This window comes from Ranitomeya imitator, chromosome 2 (assembly GCF_032444005.1).
Source record: "Ranitomeya imitator isolate aRanImi1 chromosome 2, aRanImi1.pri, whole genome shotgun sequence".
NCBI classification, from domain to species: domain Eukaryota; kingdom Metazoa; phylum Chordata; class Amphibia; order Anura; family Dendrobatidae; genus Ranitomeya; species Ranitomeya imitator.
Genome location: NC_091283.1, coordinates 483,957,733 through 483,973,169, shown reverse-complemented (window position 1 = coordinate 483,973,169; position 15,437 = coordinate 483,957,733). Strand labels below are relative to the sequence as shown.

The following is a 15,437-nucleotide window of genomic DNA, read 5'->3' as shown; positions in this document are numbered from 1 at the left end:
TTAATCCCCCAGTTCTGGGCCCCTTCCTGTAATAATGCCTAATCCCCCAGTTCTGGACCCCTTCCTATAATAATGCCTAATACCCAGTCCTGGGCCCGTTCGTGTAATAATGCCTAATCTCCCATTCCTGGACCCCTTCCTGTACTAATGCCTAATCCCCCAGTCCTGTGTCCCTTCCTGTAATAATGCCTAATCCCCCAGTCCTGGGTCCCTTCCTATAATAATGTTCCCCTCCTGTTCAGGGCCATTCCTGTCCTTGTCCCCTTTCAGTAACTATGTCCCTGGTTCTGCTCTGCTCCAACACATTTAATATAATGAGGTTAAGGACAGCTGCTTTGGACCACACATAAATAATTTTTTACAGGAACCATTTTGTTCACATTCTGTGTATAGCCTGAATGGCCGCCAGAACTAAACCTCCCTCCACCCCTTTATATCTTTCACTCTGTGCACATATCCAATTGTTGCTTTGTTTTTTTCCATGCTCCTCCTACCCCTTCCCCTCAAACAGTAACATTTGCTTTTCTGATTGGCTGACAGGACACCATTAACTGCCAGCCAATAGAAAAGAAGTTAGTAACTGGTTAGTTCCAGTTTATTTCGCCTGGCCAGTAGATGGCAGTCTCTGCTCATTAATGGCATATCTTGCAAGGGCACTTCAGGGATTTCACTGCTTATTGTTACATAAGCACAGTTGTGATTACAGAGACCCTGCAGCTGCAAATTCACCGTCGCCCACACAAGACCGCACCGCCCTTGCTCTGGTCCTCACTGCAGAGAGAGATGGAGCAGAGTGCTCTCATCTACCCGGCAGCCACCGGTAACCACGTGCCACTATAGCATCAGACTTTGGAAACGGATCGTTGCACTGCTTCTTCTGGATTTGGGGAACTGGTTGCTAGTTTAGGGGTTCCACCAAACCGGGAAGAACAGGCTGAATCCCACTCCTGGGTGTACCCAATCAGGATGGTCCCCCTACCTCTTGTAATTCATCTAACTATTTGCAAACATGCCTCAAAATAGACGAGGGTCAAGCAGGACCCAGACCTGACTGTTTTAATACCTGCCCGTGGAAAGCTATATACGTAGATAGAATGCCCAGACCAAAAAGTGGGAGCCACATGCCTGTATGTACAAAGTACAAAACAACTAAAGCTAGATAAGTACAGTGTGTAAGTGCGCATTCACACCTTGTCCATTTGTGGCCATCATTTGAAAAGGGCCCAATTTCACATTTGTTATCAAGCTTTAACGCTCACCATGAAATCGATGTTGTGGTCTTCATTTCTGAAATATTCCATCAGCTTTTCAAACCTTGAGCTTTCATCACATACCTGCACAAAAATCAAGGTCAGAACGCAGAATAGAAATTTTAATGTAGGATTACACAGATGCCTCTTCTTTTTACCTCCATAAAGTAGTTGAAAGCTGAGAGAATTAACTCATGTCCTCCACGGACTAGACACACCGCAGCCAGCAGCTCCAGGACTAGGGCCTTAGTGCTGGAAACAAAATAGATGATGGATAATAAAGCATTGTCGTTCTCTGTTACTGAAGGAGGTGTATGTAATTCAAGTTTGGTCCAAAAATAGCGATCATAGTTGTGACTGCTATTCATTTTTATAGCATTGAGCTGTAATACCAGACGCAACCTACGCAACTGTGATTGGTAATAAGGCAGAAATAATGTCCATCGTATCCTAAAAAGGTTGTCCATCATCTAACAAAGTCTTAGAAGAAGAAGTCGTTCATAAGAAACTGTATTGTATAAATGGGACCTAAACTCGCAATGACTGAAAAGACCAATTTGTGATCTGAAAACACCGTGGTTCTCAACTAGGTCTAGGTTTCGAACCATGACCCCTACATAATATCACTTTCTTTAGTTAAAAAAAGGCTTGCCTTTACTCACCGGGCATTTTTGTTGGTGAGGCTGAGGGTAATCTGCTTGACACAAGATGAGTGAGACATAACCATGCTGAAGCCCAACTGAAAATAAAGAAGAGGGAGGCTATGAGGCCAAGATGTCATCATATACATGGGAGGCTGATCCTGTTATTTTCCGCAAAGAATTGTAAGTCGGAATAAGTGTGGACTTAATGCCAGTCTAAGAAAAAAATAAATCTGGAGTGATATGCACCATATGTATTAAAAGGCGCAAATCACTCCAAGATAACATTGAGGCATTTAAAATGGTCTACTCACCAGGAAATCCATGCCATGAAGATTTGTGCCAAAATTTATGTAATTTGTTTGCTTTTCTGTTAATATATCTCAAAATGTAAGTATTTATCTTGGTTGATTGCACGCACTCTGTGAAACTTATGAGTTCTTTTCTCAGAGCTTTTTAACCCTTGTCAGGCTGCATAATTTTACAACCTTAACAGGCTGCATAGGTACAATTGTACCTTCACATATACCTCCACTGTGGGAAGACTTTACTTGGTTTCAGAAACTAAAGTTCATTCAGCTACAAATGTTATGCTGATATCTATTGTTCAGTGTTGTTACTGGTCACTTATGTTGCTGTCAATTAAGTTAATTCAAACTGGGAGTGGCTTCTACTTGTCTTCCTGCCTCCCTCCTCTCATTAGCCATTTTGCTGTTCATCTCATTGCTGTGAGCACACATTTCTAGGCTTGTGAAGTCTTCAATTTCTTGGAAACGAAGGTAGGAAAGTCTCACAGCATCTAACAGCCAGTTATACCTTTATTCTCATTATGTGGGGACAGAACAGTCAAATTGTCTTTCAGCCTGGACTTGGCTTACATATATTTTGTATGAAACTTATCACTATAGGTATAATTTTTATACGAAAAATGGATAATAATTAGTATCTACATATTGTTTTACGATGTTTTATTTATATTCAGCACAAAATACGAAGCCAAAATTCATCTAGCAAGTCATTATGAGTGATAGTAATGCTGGATCTAGTTTCCGCCATAATCCAAGAAAACGTGTTTGCAGGTTAGTATAATTTTGTGAAAAGCCAATAATGTAGTATTTCGGAAAATTATTTATTTTACATTTTTTCATATTTACAGATTTACGTCTGACGAAATAATGCGAATGCTAGAAGAATCTGATTCTGAGCATGAGGATGAACCATATGTTCCATCTGATGATGAAAACTATGTACCACAAGTGGATGTTACTGAAGAAGATTCAGACATTGAACAAGAAATGGTCATAGAGCATGAAAATGAATACGAATCAGACGAAATTGTTGAGGATGATTCTGTGCCTCAAAGTGCAGGCGACATTTGGACTGCTAAGGATGAAACTCAATGGTGCAGTAATCCACTGCCAAATGCACAAACAAAATCTCGTAATGTCCTACGACAAAGAGGTGGCCCTGCAGCAATCAGCAACCTATATACAGCAAAAGAGCTATTCAAGTCCATCATGACTCCCGAGATGTGTGACATCATATTACGGGAAACGAATCGAAAGGCCAAGAGAGTTTGTGATGCTTACAACAACGAACTGGTACAACGTTTTCCTGATTCTTCCAAACGGCCACCACAAAAAACATTCAAGCAATTTACTGAAACTGAACTTCATGCATTTTTGGGCATACTGATTGCTGCTGGTGTGCACAGAGCCAACAAAGAGAATCTGGAGGAAATGTGGAATGTTGCTGCTCTGCCTCTTATACGTGCAGCCATGTCTCGTGACCGCTTCAAGATGATACTCAGATTTATCAGGTTTGACAACGAAAATACACGTGCAGAACGTGTGCAAACAGATAAAGCTGCACCAATACGGGACATCTGGACAATGCTGAACAGTAATCTGGAGAGAGCCTACAAGCCATATCATTGTATCACCGTCGACGAGCAATTATTTCCATTTAGAGGTCATACTAAATTTACCCAGTATATACCTTCAAAACCAGCTAAATATGGCATAAAGATTTTCTGGGCTTGTGACTCATCAAATGCCTACCCTTTACAAGGTCAGCTCTACACTGGGAAACCAACTGATGGTCCTCGACAAGTAAACATTGGAGAACGAACAGTATTGGACCTAGTGAGCTCGTATAAAGGCTCTGGAAGAAATTTCACCACCGATAACTTCTTTACAACCATGGAACTAGCTAAGGTATTGAACTCCTGGAACATGACACTAGTTGGTACAGTGAGAAAAAACAAAAGGTTCCTACCTAACAACATGCAGCCTGCCAAAGAAAGGCCTGTATACTCGACAAATTTTGCCTACAATCATGATGCAACAGTCTGTTCATATGTACCAAAGAAGAACAAATCAGTCGTGCTTCTATCATCTATGCACATGACGGGAGAAGTTGAAGAGACACTAGCAGCCAAGCCAGAGATAATAAAATACTACAACATAACAAAAGGTGGCGTTGATGTTATGGATAAAATGTTGGGAGAGTACACTGTGAAACGACGAACATCACGTTGGACTTTGGCATTTTTCTACAATATGATTGATGTCAGTGGGTTAGCATCCTACATCATCTACAGAGAACACAATCCAAGCTTCAGGGCAAAGGATCAACGAAGAAAGTTCCTGAAAGATCTCGCAAATCAGCTGTGTATGATTGCAATTGAAGATCGTAGTACAAACAAAATGATAATGAGAAACCATTTTATTCGAGGTGCAGTAGAAATGGTGCTTGGACGATGCATTGTGGTAGCATCGCAGCCAGCAGCTGGCCCCAAAATACCTCATGGTAGTCGTGGACCCTCCCCTGTTGTTGGTAGTTGCTATGTCTGCAGAGACCTGAGGCGAAAACAACGCAAGACTAGAAAGTCTTGTGTGGTTTGTGTGAAACCCATTTGCGATGAACACTCTGTAGCAAAGCCAACATGCATTACTTGCAAAGAAAATCAATAAAAAAAAGTTTCTTACATTTTCTTTTATAATGTAAATGAACAGTTTTTTACTTGTTTATAATAGTTAAATAGCATTATCATTAAAAAAAATTTATGCTTTTTCCCTTGCATTATCTTCATTCAAAATATATGAGGTACATTTGTACCTATGCAGCTTGTTATGGATGCAAAAAGATCTCGACCCCTTATCTCGGAAGCGGGTGGAGATATTTTATTGAAATTTGGCCAATATATTCTGGACCAAAAATGTAGAGATGTCACGAAATTTCAGCCCTCTACGTCTTTTCAAAAAAAAGTTATTGCAATTTTAAAACGGAATAGTTACAATTGTACCTATTCAGCCGGATAAGGGTTAAATAAGTCAAGCACTAAGAAAACTTGTAAGTCATGACTTGTGACAATTTTGTGCAAAAATGTGCAACTTTGTGTGCTATTTTCAACAAAACGGGTGTAAACTACATAGTAAATGTGAGCAAATGTGTGTCTAAATCGTGCTCACCTGGTAGTTCATGATCGCCCGCAAACACATGATACACACGTGTATATCGTCCTTCATGTTCGCATGTCGAGAGTTTCTCATTGTGGCGCGGTTGTGTCTGTTAGGAGACAGAGTACAATGGTAAATCGTGTTCTAATGCTGTGAATACTGATTTCAGAATATCATGGCCAGTCATAAAGAAAAGCAAACAACTCTTGTGGTGACATGTAATTAGAAAGAAAAAAAAAAGAATATAGTAACAAATAATACTTGGTTGTCCGGTGTCGAGCTCTTGAAGGAGTGTTTGAAGGGGAAGAAGATGCGCTGCTTTTGTTGATATCCTCCATGGATCTCTGCATGGCTTTGGGTTTTTCCAGTGTGCCATTATCAGAGCTATCTAGATCATACCTATAAAAGATAAAGGATTATTAACATTATGTAAGACACTCCTCATTTGGTGTATCTGCCAAGGAATTCGCTAGGTTCTTATGTTGAACAAGGCCATAGGTCTCCAAACACTCAATGATGCCCTTTTGGTAACCATCATCAGATATTGGTTACTATTTTGGTGTGGTATAGGGTGTCTTCATATTCAGTACATATATCAGAAGATTTACCATGCACCAAACATAACACCCTAACAGAATTTGATATAGAGCCAACATGATGGAAGTACAGATGAGCTGAGAATCAAGAATTCAAAGTGGATGAGGCATCTTTAGTATCTAGATATAATATGGACATAACAAGCTCTTACAATTTAATTACCAAGTATAACACTATTAGGGCCACTGAGCAGAAAGTGACATCCTTGCATGCCTTAAAACGGGGTTGTGGTATGTTGTGGGCCATTGGTGTGGAGGGGCAGAAGGAATAACAACCCCAGCATTCTGTTCTCTTGATTCCTGTATAACACCCAGTATGTATGAAATGTAACTCGCAGATCACAGTTATGACATAATAGAAAAACTTGAGAATATAAATACAATTCAGAATATTTTTGACTTACGGAAAGCCTTGAGCATAGGACAGGTATTCCACCAAAGCATCCAGACCGCCAACCTCTTTGCTGAGAAATTCTTCCACCCACCTGTGATTTGAACCAGAATTTTACATTTTAGGTATGTATGAACGGAGGTTTATCATAAGGCCTTTTTTTAATCTATGGCTAGCTTGTGCAATCTAGGAATATTTTTATTGATAAAACACCCCTGAGAATGAGCATATTGGAGTAATACGCTTCCTTTCTGAATTTGAATGTATAGACAGCACTGAACGATGTCTGTGCTTTATGGCAGCTGCAATGAATAGAAGTTAAAGAGGTATCCCTATTATTAATTTGCTTTGCTGAAAATAAGCAAGTTTGCCATTGACTTGTTTTTTTTCTATCTGTTTTCAATTCTCCTGGTTTGATTGCTTTTATCTTACATTGTGTACAGCTTGTTTCCAAGAAGCTCAGCCACCAGAGCCTGGCCGAGTATGCACAATAGGTACATTCCAAGAAAGGAATTAACTCCTAATATTACACTTTGCTCAATCCAACCCATTCATTTCATTACAGCATTTAGCTGCTCATCTCCCTTGTCCTCCATCTCCATCTCATCTCCTAAACAAAATTCTCTTATCACTCCTGCATAGTCACAATCCATCCCTGCCTCTCACCTAACATTGGCAGTCTTCTTCCTAGTTTTCTGAATAGGCTCAGCATTAGAGTCCACCGTCAGTCAGTGCAGGGGGCCTGGTTACAGCCACCGCTCTTTATACACATTACGGTGACTGAAACCATGCCGGCACCACCCATATGGCTGGAAGTTTAATGTTGCCGGGGGGGGGGGGGGGAGGGGGAGGGGTTTGGGTTGGGGGTTTTGGGGGGAGTTAATTTCCTCCTGGCAGTGGGAATCTTGCTGCAGTTTCAGATCAGATTGCTATTAATCTATAGATTAACCCCATATTTGCAGGTTAATAGCATTATTTTACATGACAAGTTTCCTTTAAGTGAACCTGTAACTCTTCTGACTTCCACATTGTACAAAGATCACATAAACAAGCAGCAATACGGGATGAACGGGGAAGTTCCCTTTTTATTGTAGAAATGATTTTTTCCCAAATTATGAAAATGATTTTGACATTTATGTTAAATATTTTCCTTCTGCCTTCTAAGAAAAAAAAAGCCCCTGCATTAAGGGATAGGTCTGTAAACATGTTAATGTTTTAGAGCAGAATTGTAAATGCTGCTCTATAATAAAAGACTGCAACACAGGACCAGTAATTGAAAAGTAACATGTAGATGAGTTGCCTGCCAGGGCCGTGGGGTACTCGGTACCGGGTCCGGTTTTCACAGGGGGATTTCACGGTGGCTGCGACCCGGTCCGTGGCTCTGGGCACCCTTGTAAAAAGGTGAAAAGGTCTTTAAAGGGATAAAGTCTATTGTTTGTGATGCCACCTGTGGTATTCGGTCAGGGTGACAGACGCTGCTTTAAGGGGTCCCCTGGGGTGATGTTATGGCAGCTAGATGGTATACAGTGGGGCAAAAAAGTATTTAGTCAGTCAGCAATAGTGCAAGTTCCACCACTTAAAAAGATGAGAGGCGTCTGTAATTTACATCATAGGTAGACCTCAACTATGGGAGACAAACTGAGAAAAAAAAATCCAGAAAATCACATTGTCTGTTTTTTTAACATTTTATTTGCATATTATGGTGGAAAATAAGTATTTGGTCAGAAACAAACAATCAAGATTTCTGGCTCTCACAGACCTGTAACTTCTTCTTTAAGAGTCTCCTCTTTCCTCCACTCATTACCTGTAGTAATGGCACCTGTTTAAACTTGTTATCAGTATAAAAAGACACCTGTGCACACCCTCAAACAGTCTGACTCCAAACTCCACTATGGTGAAGACCAAAGAGCTGTCAAAGGACACCAGAAACAAAATTGTAGCCTTGCACCAGGCTGGGAAGACTGAATCTGCAATAGCCAACCAGCTTGGAGTGAAGAAATCAACAGTGGGAGCAATAATTAGAAAATGGAAGACATACAAGACCACTGATAATCTCCCTCGATCTGGGGCTCCACGCAAAATCCCACCCCGTGGGGTCAGAATGATCACAAGAACGGTGAGCAAAAATCCCAGAACCACGCGGGGGGACCTAGTGAATGAACTGCAGAGAGCTGGGACCAATGTAACAAGGCCTACCATAAGTAACACACTACGCCACCATGGACTCAGATCCTGCAGTGCCAGACGTGTCCCACTGCTTAAGCCAGTACATGTCCGGGCCCATCTGAAGTTTGCTAGAGAGCATTTGGATGATCCAGAGGAGTTTTGGGAGAATGTCCTATGGTCTGATGAAACCAAACTGGAACTGTTTGGTAGAAACACAACTTGTCGTGTTTGGAGGAAAAAGAATACTGAGTTGCATCCATCAAACACCATACCTACTGTAAAGCATGGTGGTGGAAACATCATGCTTTGGGGCTGTTTCTCTGCAAAGGGGCCAGGATGACTGATCCGCGTACATGAAAGAATGAATGGGGCCATGTATCGTGAGATTTTGAATGCAAACCTCCTTCCATCAGCAAGGGCATTGAAGATGAAACGTGGCTGGGTCTTTCAACATGACAATGATCCAAAGCACACCGCCAGGGCAATGAAGGAGTGGCTTCGTAAGAAGCATTTCAAGGTCCTGGAGTGGCCTAGCCAGTCTCCAGATCTCAACCCTATAGAAAACCTTTGGAGGGAGTTGAACGTCCGTGTTGCCAAGCGAAAAGCCAAAAACATCACTGCTCTAGAGGAGATCTGCATGGAGGAATGGGCCAACATACCAACAACAGTGTGTGGCAACCTTGTGAAGACTTACAGAAAACGTTTGACCTCTGTCATTTCCAACAAAGGATATATTACAAAGTATTGAGATGAAATTTTGATTCTGATCAAATACTTATTTTCCACCATAATATGCAAATAAAATGTTAAAAAAACAGACAATGTGATTTTCTGGATTTTTTTTTCTCAGTTTGTCTCCCATAGTTGAGGTCTACCTATGATGTAAATTACAGACGCCTCTCATCTTTTTAAGTGGTAGAACTTGCACTATTGCTGACTGACTAAATACTTTTTTGCCCCACTGTACCTTCCCACAGGTGAAGTGTATCCCCAGGGCTTCCCAGTGTAAAGATGGTAGAATGATGAGGGGTGCAGTAAGGAACGAGGACACAGGTTTGCAGTCTCTTTACCTCGTTTACTAAAGACTTCAGCAGCCACAGTCCAGGACACTGGATCACAGGGCAGGCAGAGTCCGGCCGGTTTGGAGGCAAGTCCAGAGTCCCCTTATCCAGGTGGAAAATAGAAGCCTTCCTTTGCACTGTAGTGGTGTAGTCCCTTACTGCTAGAAGCTTCACATAAGGTCCTCACAGATGTTATCTCTCTCTCTCTGTCCCCCGGGTAGGATAGGACATAACCCGTATAACTGGTGACTTGAGCCTGTTTATAGGATCTCTTAGATGACCCGGCTCTGAAAGGTGTCACTGTGCCTCCTAGCTGTTGGGTCGGACAGGGAACTTGAAGTTCAGCTGTCCTGCCGATCTCTGATGTAAGGCGTAGAGGTCCTTACAACCTCGGTGTTCCAGCTACCGGATTTCTGCGCCTCAGAAAAGGGCAGCCTGCTCGGGGCTGGTCTCCCTCTGGTATCTTCTCCTGTGCTTCCTCTCCTGCACGCTCACTGCAATCAATTCTGCTTTCTAAATGTCTCTTTCCAGGAGCTGTAACACTGTGGCCTACACTGCTCTGTTACCCTCTGTCCTCTTCAGACTGCTGTCTGGGACTCACTAACTTTCCCTACAGACTACCAGTTATATATATATGGGGAGTCACCTAGTAAATAGGATCAAAAGCTCCCCCTGGTGGCCTGGAGTGTGAATGTGTTGCATGTTTGTGGTACCTGGTTACAGTTATCTTTTCTTGCCTCCAAACGTAGCATCACTCTCCCCGTGAGGAAAGCAACATTACTGTGATGACCAGGACCCTGGGGTGCCACATATATAAAGTATTTTATAATTTAAAGGGGGTATTCCAATCTTAGGTATTTGCCATCAATGTCTGATACAGTAGATGAGAGTATCATCTCTTGGGCCTTCATCTATCTTCAGAACATGGGTCATCCAAACTCTATTTCTTTTCTGCATTGTTTAGAGGGTTGGCCGTTCTAAACAACTCCCTCCACTTAAAGGGGTTGTCTGGAACTTTTATTATTTTTGTGTATGGGGCTAAGAATGAATATGCAGGTAGTTGTTAACCACATGCCTGTTCTGCCTAGTGCGGATCTCTGCCGGCTCATAGCCTTCACAGACCATTCTTACTGGAGATTTTTCATCTGCCACTGACGTCAATTTGATAGAACAGCATCTTCTCTTCCATGCTGCTCTGTCAACAGGACGTCTCTACCAATGTCATGCTGATTGACAGATGACTCCCAGTTACTTAACTGCGGGGAGTCGGTTGTCAAACAGCAGTACATCTGTAGTTGCACCCCATCAACAGAGCAGACCAGAAGAAAGGTGCTGCTCTGTGGACCAGAGGAGAAATGAAGCAGGGGAATTGTTAGCCGAGCTAGGACAGTTTGATGCTGTACAGGATAGGCCTATCAGTTCTTAAGCTTAGTCCCATACACAAAAATAATAAAAGTTCCCCTTTAATTAACTGAGAACAGTTGCGCGACTATTTTTTTGGATTACCAATCACAAGCTTGAAGGTTTGTGAATCCTTCAGAATCTTCCATATTTTTGCATTTATTTGTGCAAGACCAATCAACAATTATCGGAAACTTTTAGATGCAGTTATTGCTGTTCAGGGGATCACAGATCCAGATACTGAAAGCAAAGGTTCACATACTTCTCCCACTAACAGACTTGTGATTTTCCATGAAAATAAAAAAATGACAAAGTCTAATATTCTGGACTCCTTTTTTCATTTTGTTCTTATTTTCCTCTTATAGAACGTGTGTACAAATCTAGTGTAGTTGTAAGGCTACGTTCACACTAGCGTTGCGCCGCCCTGCGTCGGCGTCGCAACGCGCGACGCACGAAAAAACGCGCGCAAACGCGCGCAAAAACACGCGCGTTTTGCGACGCGTGCGTCGTTTTTTGACCAAAATCGGACGCACAGAAAATGCAACTTGTTGCATTTTCTTGCGTCCGACGCTAGCGTCGGAAACGACGCAAGTGTCGAAAAACGCCACCCTAAAAACGCACGCGTCCCCTATGTTAAACATAGGGGCGCGTCGCCGCTGCTTCGCCGCTGCGTCGCCGGCGCAACAACGACGCACATTGGCGGAACGCCAATGTGAACGTAGCCTAAGTCAAATTTATGCAGAAATAGGAAGAATACTGAAAAGTTCACAAACTTTCAAGCACCAAAGTAGAAATGAATGGAAAGATGAATGCGTGCATGGCAACCCCTCTATTCAAAGTGGCCAGAAAGTGGATACAGGTAATCCAATTCTTGAGATGAATAGATCTGTGTGACAAGTAGAAGCTGAATTTATGATTGAGAATCAACCAGCAACTAGAGGGGTAAAGTTTTTAGAGGATACAGGGAATGGTTAGGTCAGCACAAAGGGATTCTGGGAAAGTTGTTGATGTGTTAGGGACCTCCAAGAGAAAGCTGTGCCAGGGAAAGAGTCCTGTCAGACTAGACTGAGATATGCTATAGAGACTAGCTTGTTCAGAGAAGAGACTGCTGAAATCATAAAAGTATTCAGGACAGCAAAGCGCAATCTTTGTTGCCTCAAGATAAGAAGGTGAGAGAGCTACAGCACTGGACTCATCACCCTTCCTCCCCCCCACTTCACTGCATCAGATAGTATTATGTACTACACTGTGTATGGACATTGTATGAAGAAAAGTTATTCAGTGTGTTGGAACAAAGCTTAAATAAAACTGTGATCAACTTCTGCTGGGACAGTGTAATCAAACTGCATGTCTGATGACTGTGACCTCACATCCACTGTGTATGACTTCGATTAATGGTTGCTCTGAGTAAAATCATGTTCCTTTGTACTACCTCTCTATACTGAGTGGCGTGCATGCAACATGTGCCATAAATGTCTGAGCTGGCAATACCCCTTTAGCAGTGTGTACTGCTCAAAAATGTCATGTAATGATTTTGTACAAGAGAAATCAACGTTTTTCAAGTAAAAAGTTTAGTGTCTCATCCTGCAGATTAGTCACAATGTGGTTAGATTAAACCTATTTTCACTAAGCATTGTACACCATCATTTAAGCAGTTCTTCTTTGTTTGATGGCTTGTGACTATCCATCATCCTCTTGATTATATTCCAGAGGTTTTCAATGGGGTTCAGGTCTGGAGATTGGGCCCATGACAGGGATGCGATGTGGTGGTCTCTTAATTTTTGCCAGAGCTGTATACTGTATTTTAAAGGGGAAATCCAGACCAAACAATCTTTTCCTGTTTCTATGACATATCATATCACAGTGATCTCAGGTCACCACTTATTTCCAGAATGAAGGGATTCTATAGATTGTAAACCACTTTGCCTCCACTCAGAGACTTCTGTTTCTCAAAATGTGATAGATATTGACTTGAATGGCATTTGCTTAACCCCTTTCTGACATCGGACGTACTATCCCGTCGAGGTGGGGTGGGCCCCCATGACCATGGACGGGATAGAGCAGGCACTGTGAAGCCTGCAGTGCTCTCAGACAGATCGGTGATCTGACAGAGTGCTGTGCAAACTGTCAGATCACCGATCTGTGATGTCCCCCCCTGGGACAAAGTAAAAAAGTAAAAAAAAAAATTTTTCAAATGTGTAAAAAAAAAAAAAAAATATTCCAAACTAATGAAAAAAAAAAATATTATTCCCATAAATACATTTCTTTATCTAAATGAAAAAAAAAACACAATAAAAGTACATATATTTAGTATCGCCGCGTCCGTAACGGCCCGACCTATAAAACTGGCCCACTAGTTAACCCCTTCAGTAAACACCGTAAGAAAAAAAAAAAAAACGAGGCAAAAAACAACGCTTTATTATCATACCGCCAAACAAAAAGTGGAATAACACGCGATCAAAAAGACAGATATAAATAACCATGGTACTGCTGAAAATGTCATCTTGTCCCGCAAAAAACGAGCCGCCATACAGCATCATCAGCAAAAAAATAAAAAAGTTATAGTCCTGAGAATAAAGCGATGCAAAAATAATTATTTTTTCTATAAAATAGTTTTTATCGTATAAAAGCGCCAAAACATAAAAAAATGATATAAATGAGGTGTCGCTGTAATCGTACTGACCCGAAGAATAAAACTGCTTTATCAATTTTACCAAACGCGGAACGGTATAAACGCCTCCCCCAAAAGAAATTCATGAATAGCTGGTTTTTGGTCATTCTGCCTCACAAAAATCGGAATAAAAAGCGATCAAAAAATGTCACGTGCCCGAAAATGTTACTAATAAAAACGTCAACTCGTCCCGCAAAAAACAAGACCTCACATGACTCTGTGGACCAAAATATGGAAAAATTATAGCTCTCAAAATGTGGTAATGCAAAAAATATTTTTTGCAATAAAAAGCGTCTTTCAGTGTGTGACGGCTGCCAATCATAAAAATCCGCTAAATAACCCGCTATAAAAGTAAATCAAACCCCCCTTCATCACCCCCTTAGTTAGGGAAAAATTAAAAAAATATATTTATTTCCATTTTCCCATTAGGGTTAGGGCTAGGGTTAGGGCTAGGGCTAGGGTTAGGGCTAGGGTTAGGGCTAGGGTTAGGGTTAGGGCTAGGGTTAGGGTTAGGGCTAGGGTTAGGGCTACAGTTTGGGTTGGGGCTAAAGTTAGGGTTCGGGTTGGGGCTAAAGTTACAGTTAGGGTTTAGATTACATTTACAGTTGGGAATAGGGTTGGGATTAGGGTTAGGGGTGTGTCAGGGTTAGAGGTGTGGTTAGGGTTACTGTTGGGATTAGGGTTAGGGGTGTGTTTGGATTAGGGTTTCAGTTATAATTGTGGGGTTTCCACTGTTTAGGCACATCAGGGGCTCTCCAAACGCGACATGGCGTCCGATCTCAATTCCAGCCAATTCTGCGTTGAAAAAGTAAAACAGTGCTTCTTCCCTTCCGAGCTCTCCCGTGTGCCCAAACAGGGGTTTACCCCAACATATGGGGTATCAGCGTACTCAGGACAAATAGGACAACAACTTTTGGGGTCCAATTTCTCCTGTTACCCTTGGGAAAATACAAAACTGGGGGCTAAATATAATTTTTGTGGGAAAAAAAAGATTTTTTATTTTCACGGCTCTGCGTTATAAACTCTTGGGGGTTCAAAGTTCTCACAACACATCTAGATTAGTTCCCTGGGGGGTCTAGTTTCCAATATGGGGTCACTTGTGGGGGGTTTCTACTGTTTAGGTACATTAGGGGTTCTGCAAACGCAATGTGACGCCTGCAGACCATTCCATCTAAGTCTGCATTCCAAATGGCGCTCCTTCCCTTCCGAGCTCTGCCATGCGCTCAAACGGTGGTTCCCCCCAACATATGGGGTATCAGCACACTCAGGACAAATTGGACAACAACTTTTGGGGTCGAATTTCTCCTCTTACCCTCGGGAAAATACAAAACTGGGGGCTAAAAAAAATTTTTGTGGGAAAAAATTTTTGTTTTATTTTTACGGCTCTCCATTATAAACTTCTGTGAAGCCCTTGGTGGGTCAAAGCGCTCAGCACACATCTAGATAAGTTCCTAAGGGGGTCTACTTTCCAAAATGGTGTCACTTGTTGGGGGTTTCTACTGTTTAGGTACATTAGGGGCTCTGCAAACGCAATGTGACACCTGCAGACCATTCCATCTAAGTCTGCATTCAAATGGCACTCCTTCCCTTCCGAGCCCTCCCATGTGCCCAAACAGTGGTTCCCCCCACATATGGTGTATCATCGCACACAGGACAAATTGGGCAACAAATTTTGGGGTCCAACTTCTTCTGTTACCCTTGGGAAAATACAAAACTGGGGGCTAAAAAAATAATTTTTGTGGGAAAAAAATTTTGTTTTATTTTTACGGCTCTGCATTATAAACTTCTGTGAAGCACTT

The 15,437-nt window shown here is 41.9% G+C and overlaps 1 protein-coding gene across 1 annotated transcript in view; it reads right to left on the bottom strand.

Annotated features, from left to right (window-relative positions):
- Positions 1-15,437, bottom strand: part of FMNL1 (formin like 1) — a 97,619-nt gene that overhangs the window by 31,914 nt on the left and 50,268 nt on the right. Inside the window, exons 5-10 of the mRNA XM_069751374.1 lie at positions 6,353-6,433; positions 5,614-5,751; positions 5,365-5,461; positions 1,913-1,989; positions 1,409-1,502; positions 1,260-1,334 (exon numbers count right to left, since the gene is read on the bottom strand). Of these exons, the coding sequence (XP_069607475.1) occupies positions 1,260-1,334; positions 1,409-1,502; positions 1,913-1,989; positions 5,365-5,461; positions 5,614-5,751; positions 6,353-6,433 (562 nt within the window). The remainder of the gene's footprint in view (positions 1-1,259; positions 1,335-1,408; positions 1,503-1,912; positions 1,990-5,364; positions 5,462-5,613; positions 5,752-6,352; positions 6,434-15,437) is intronic.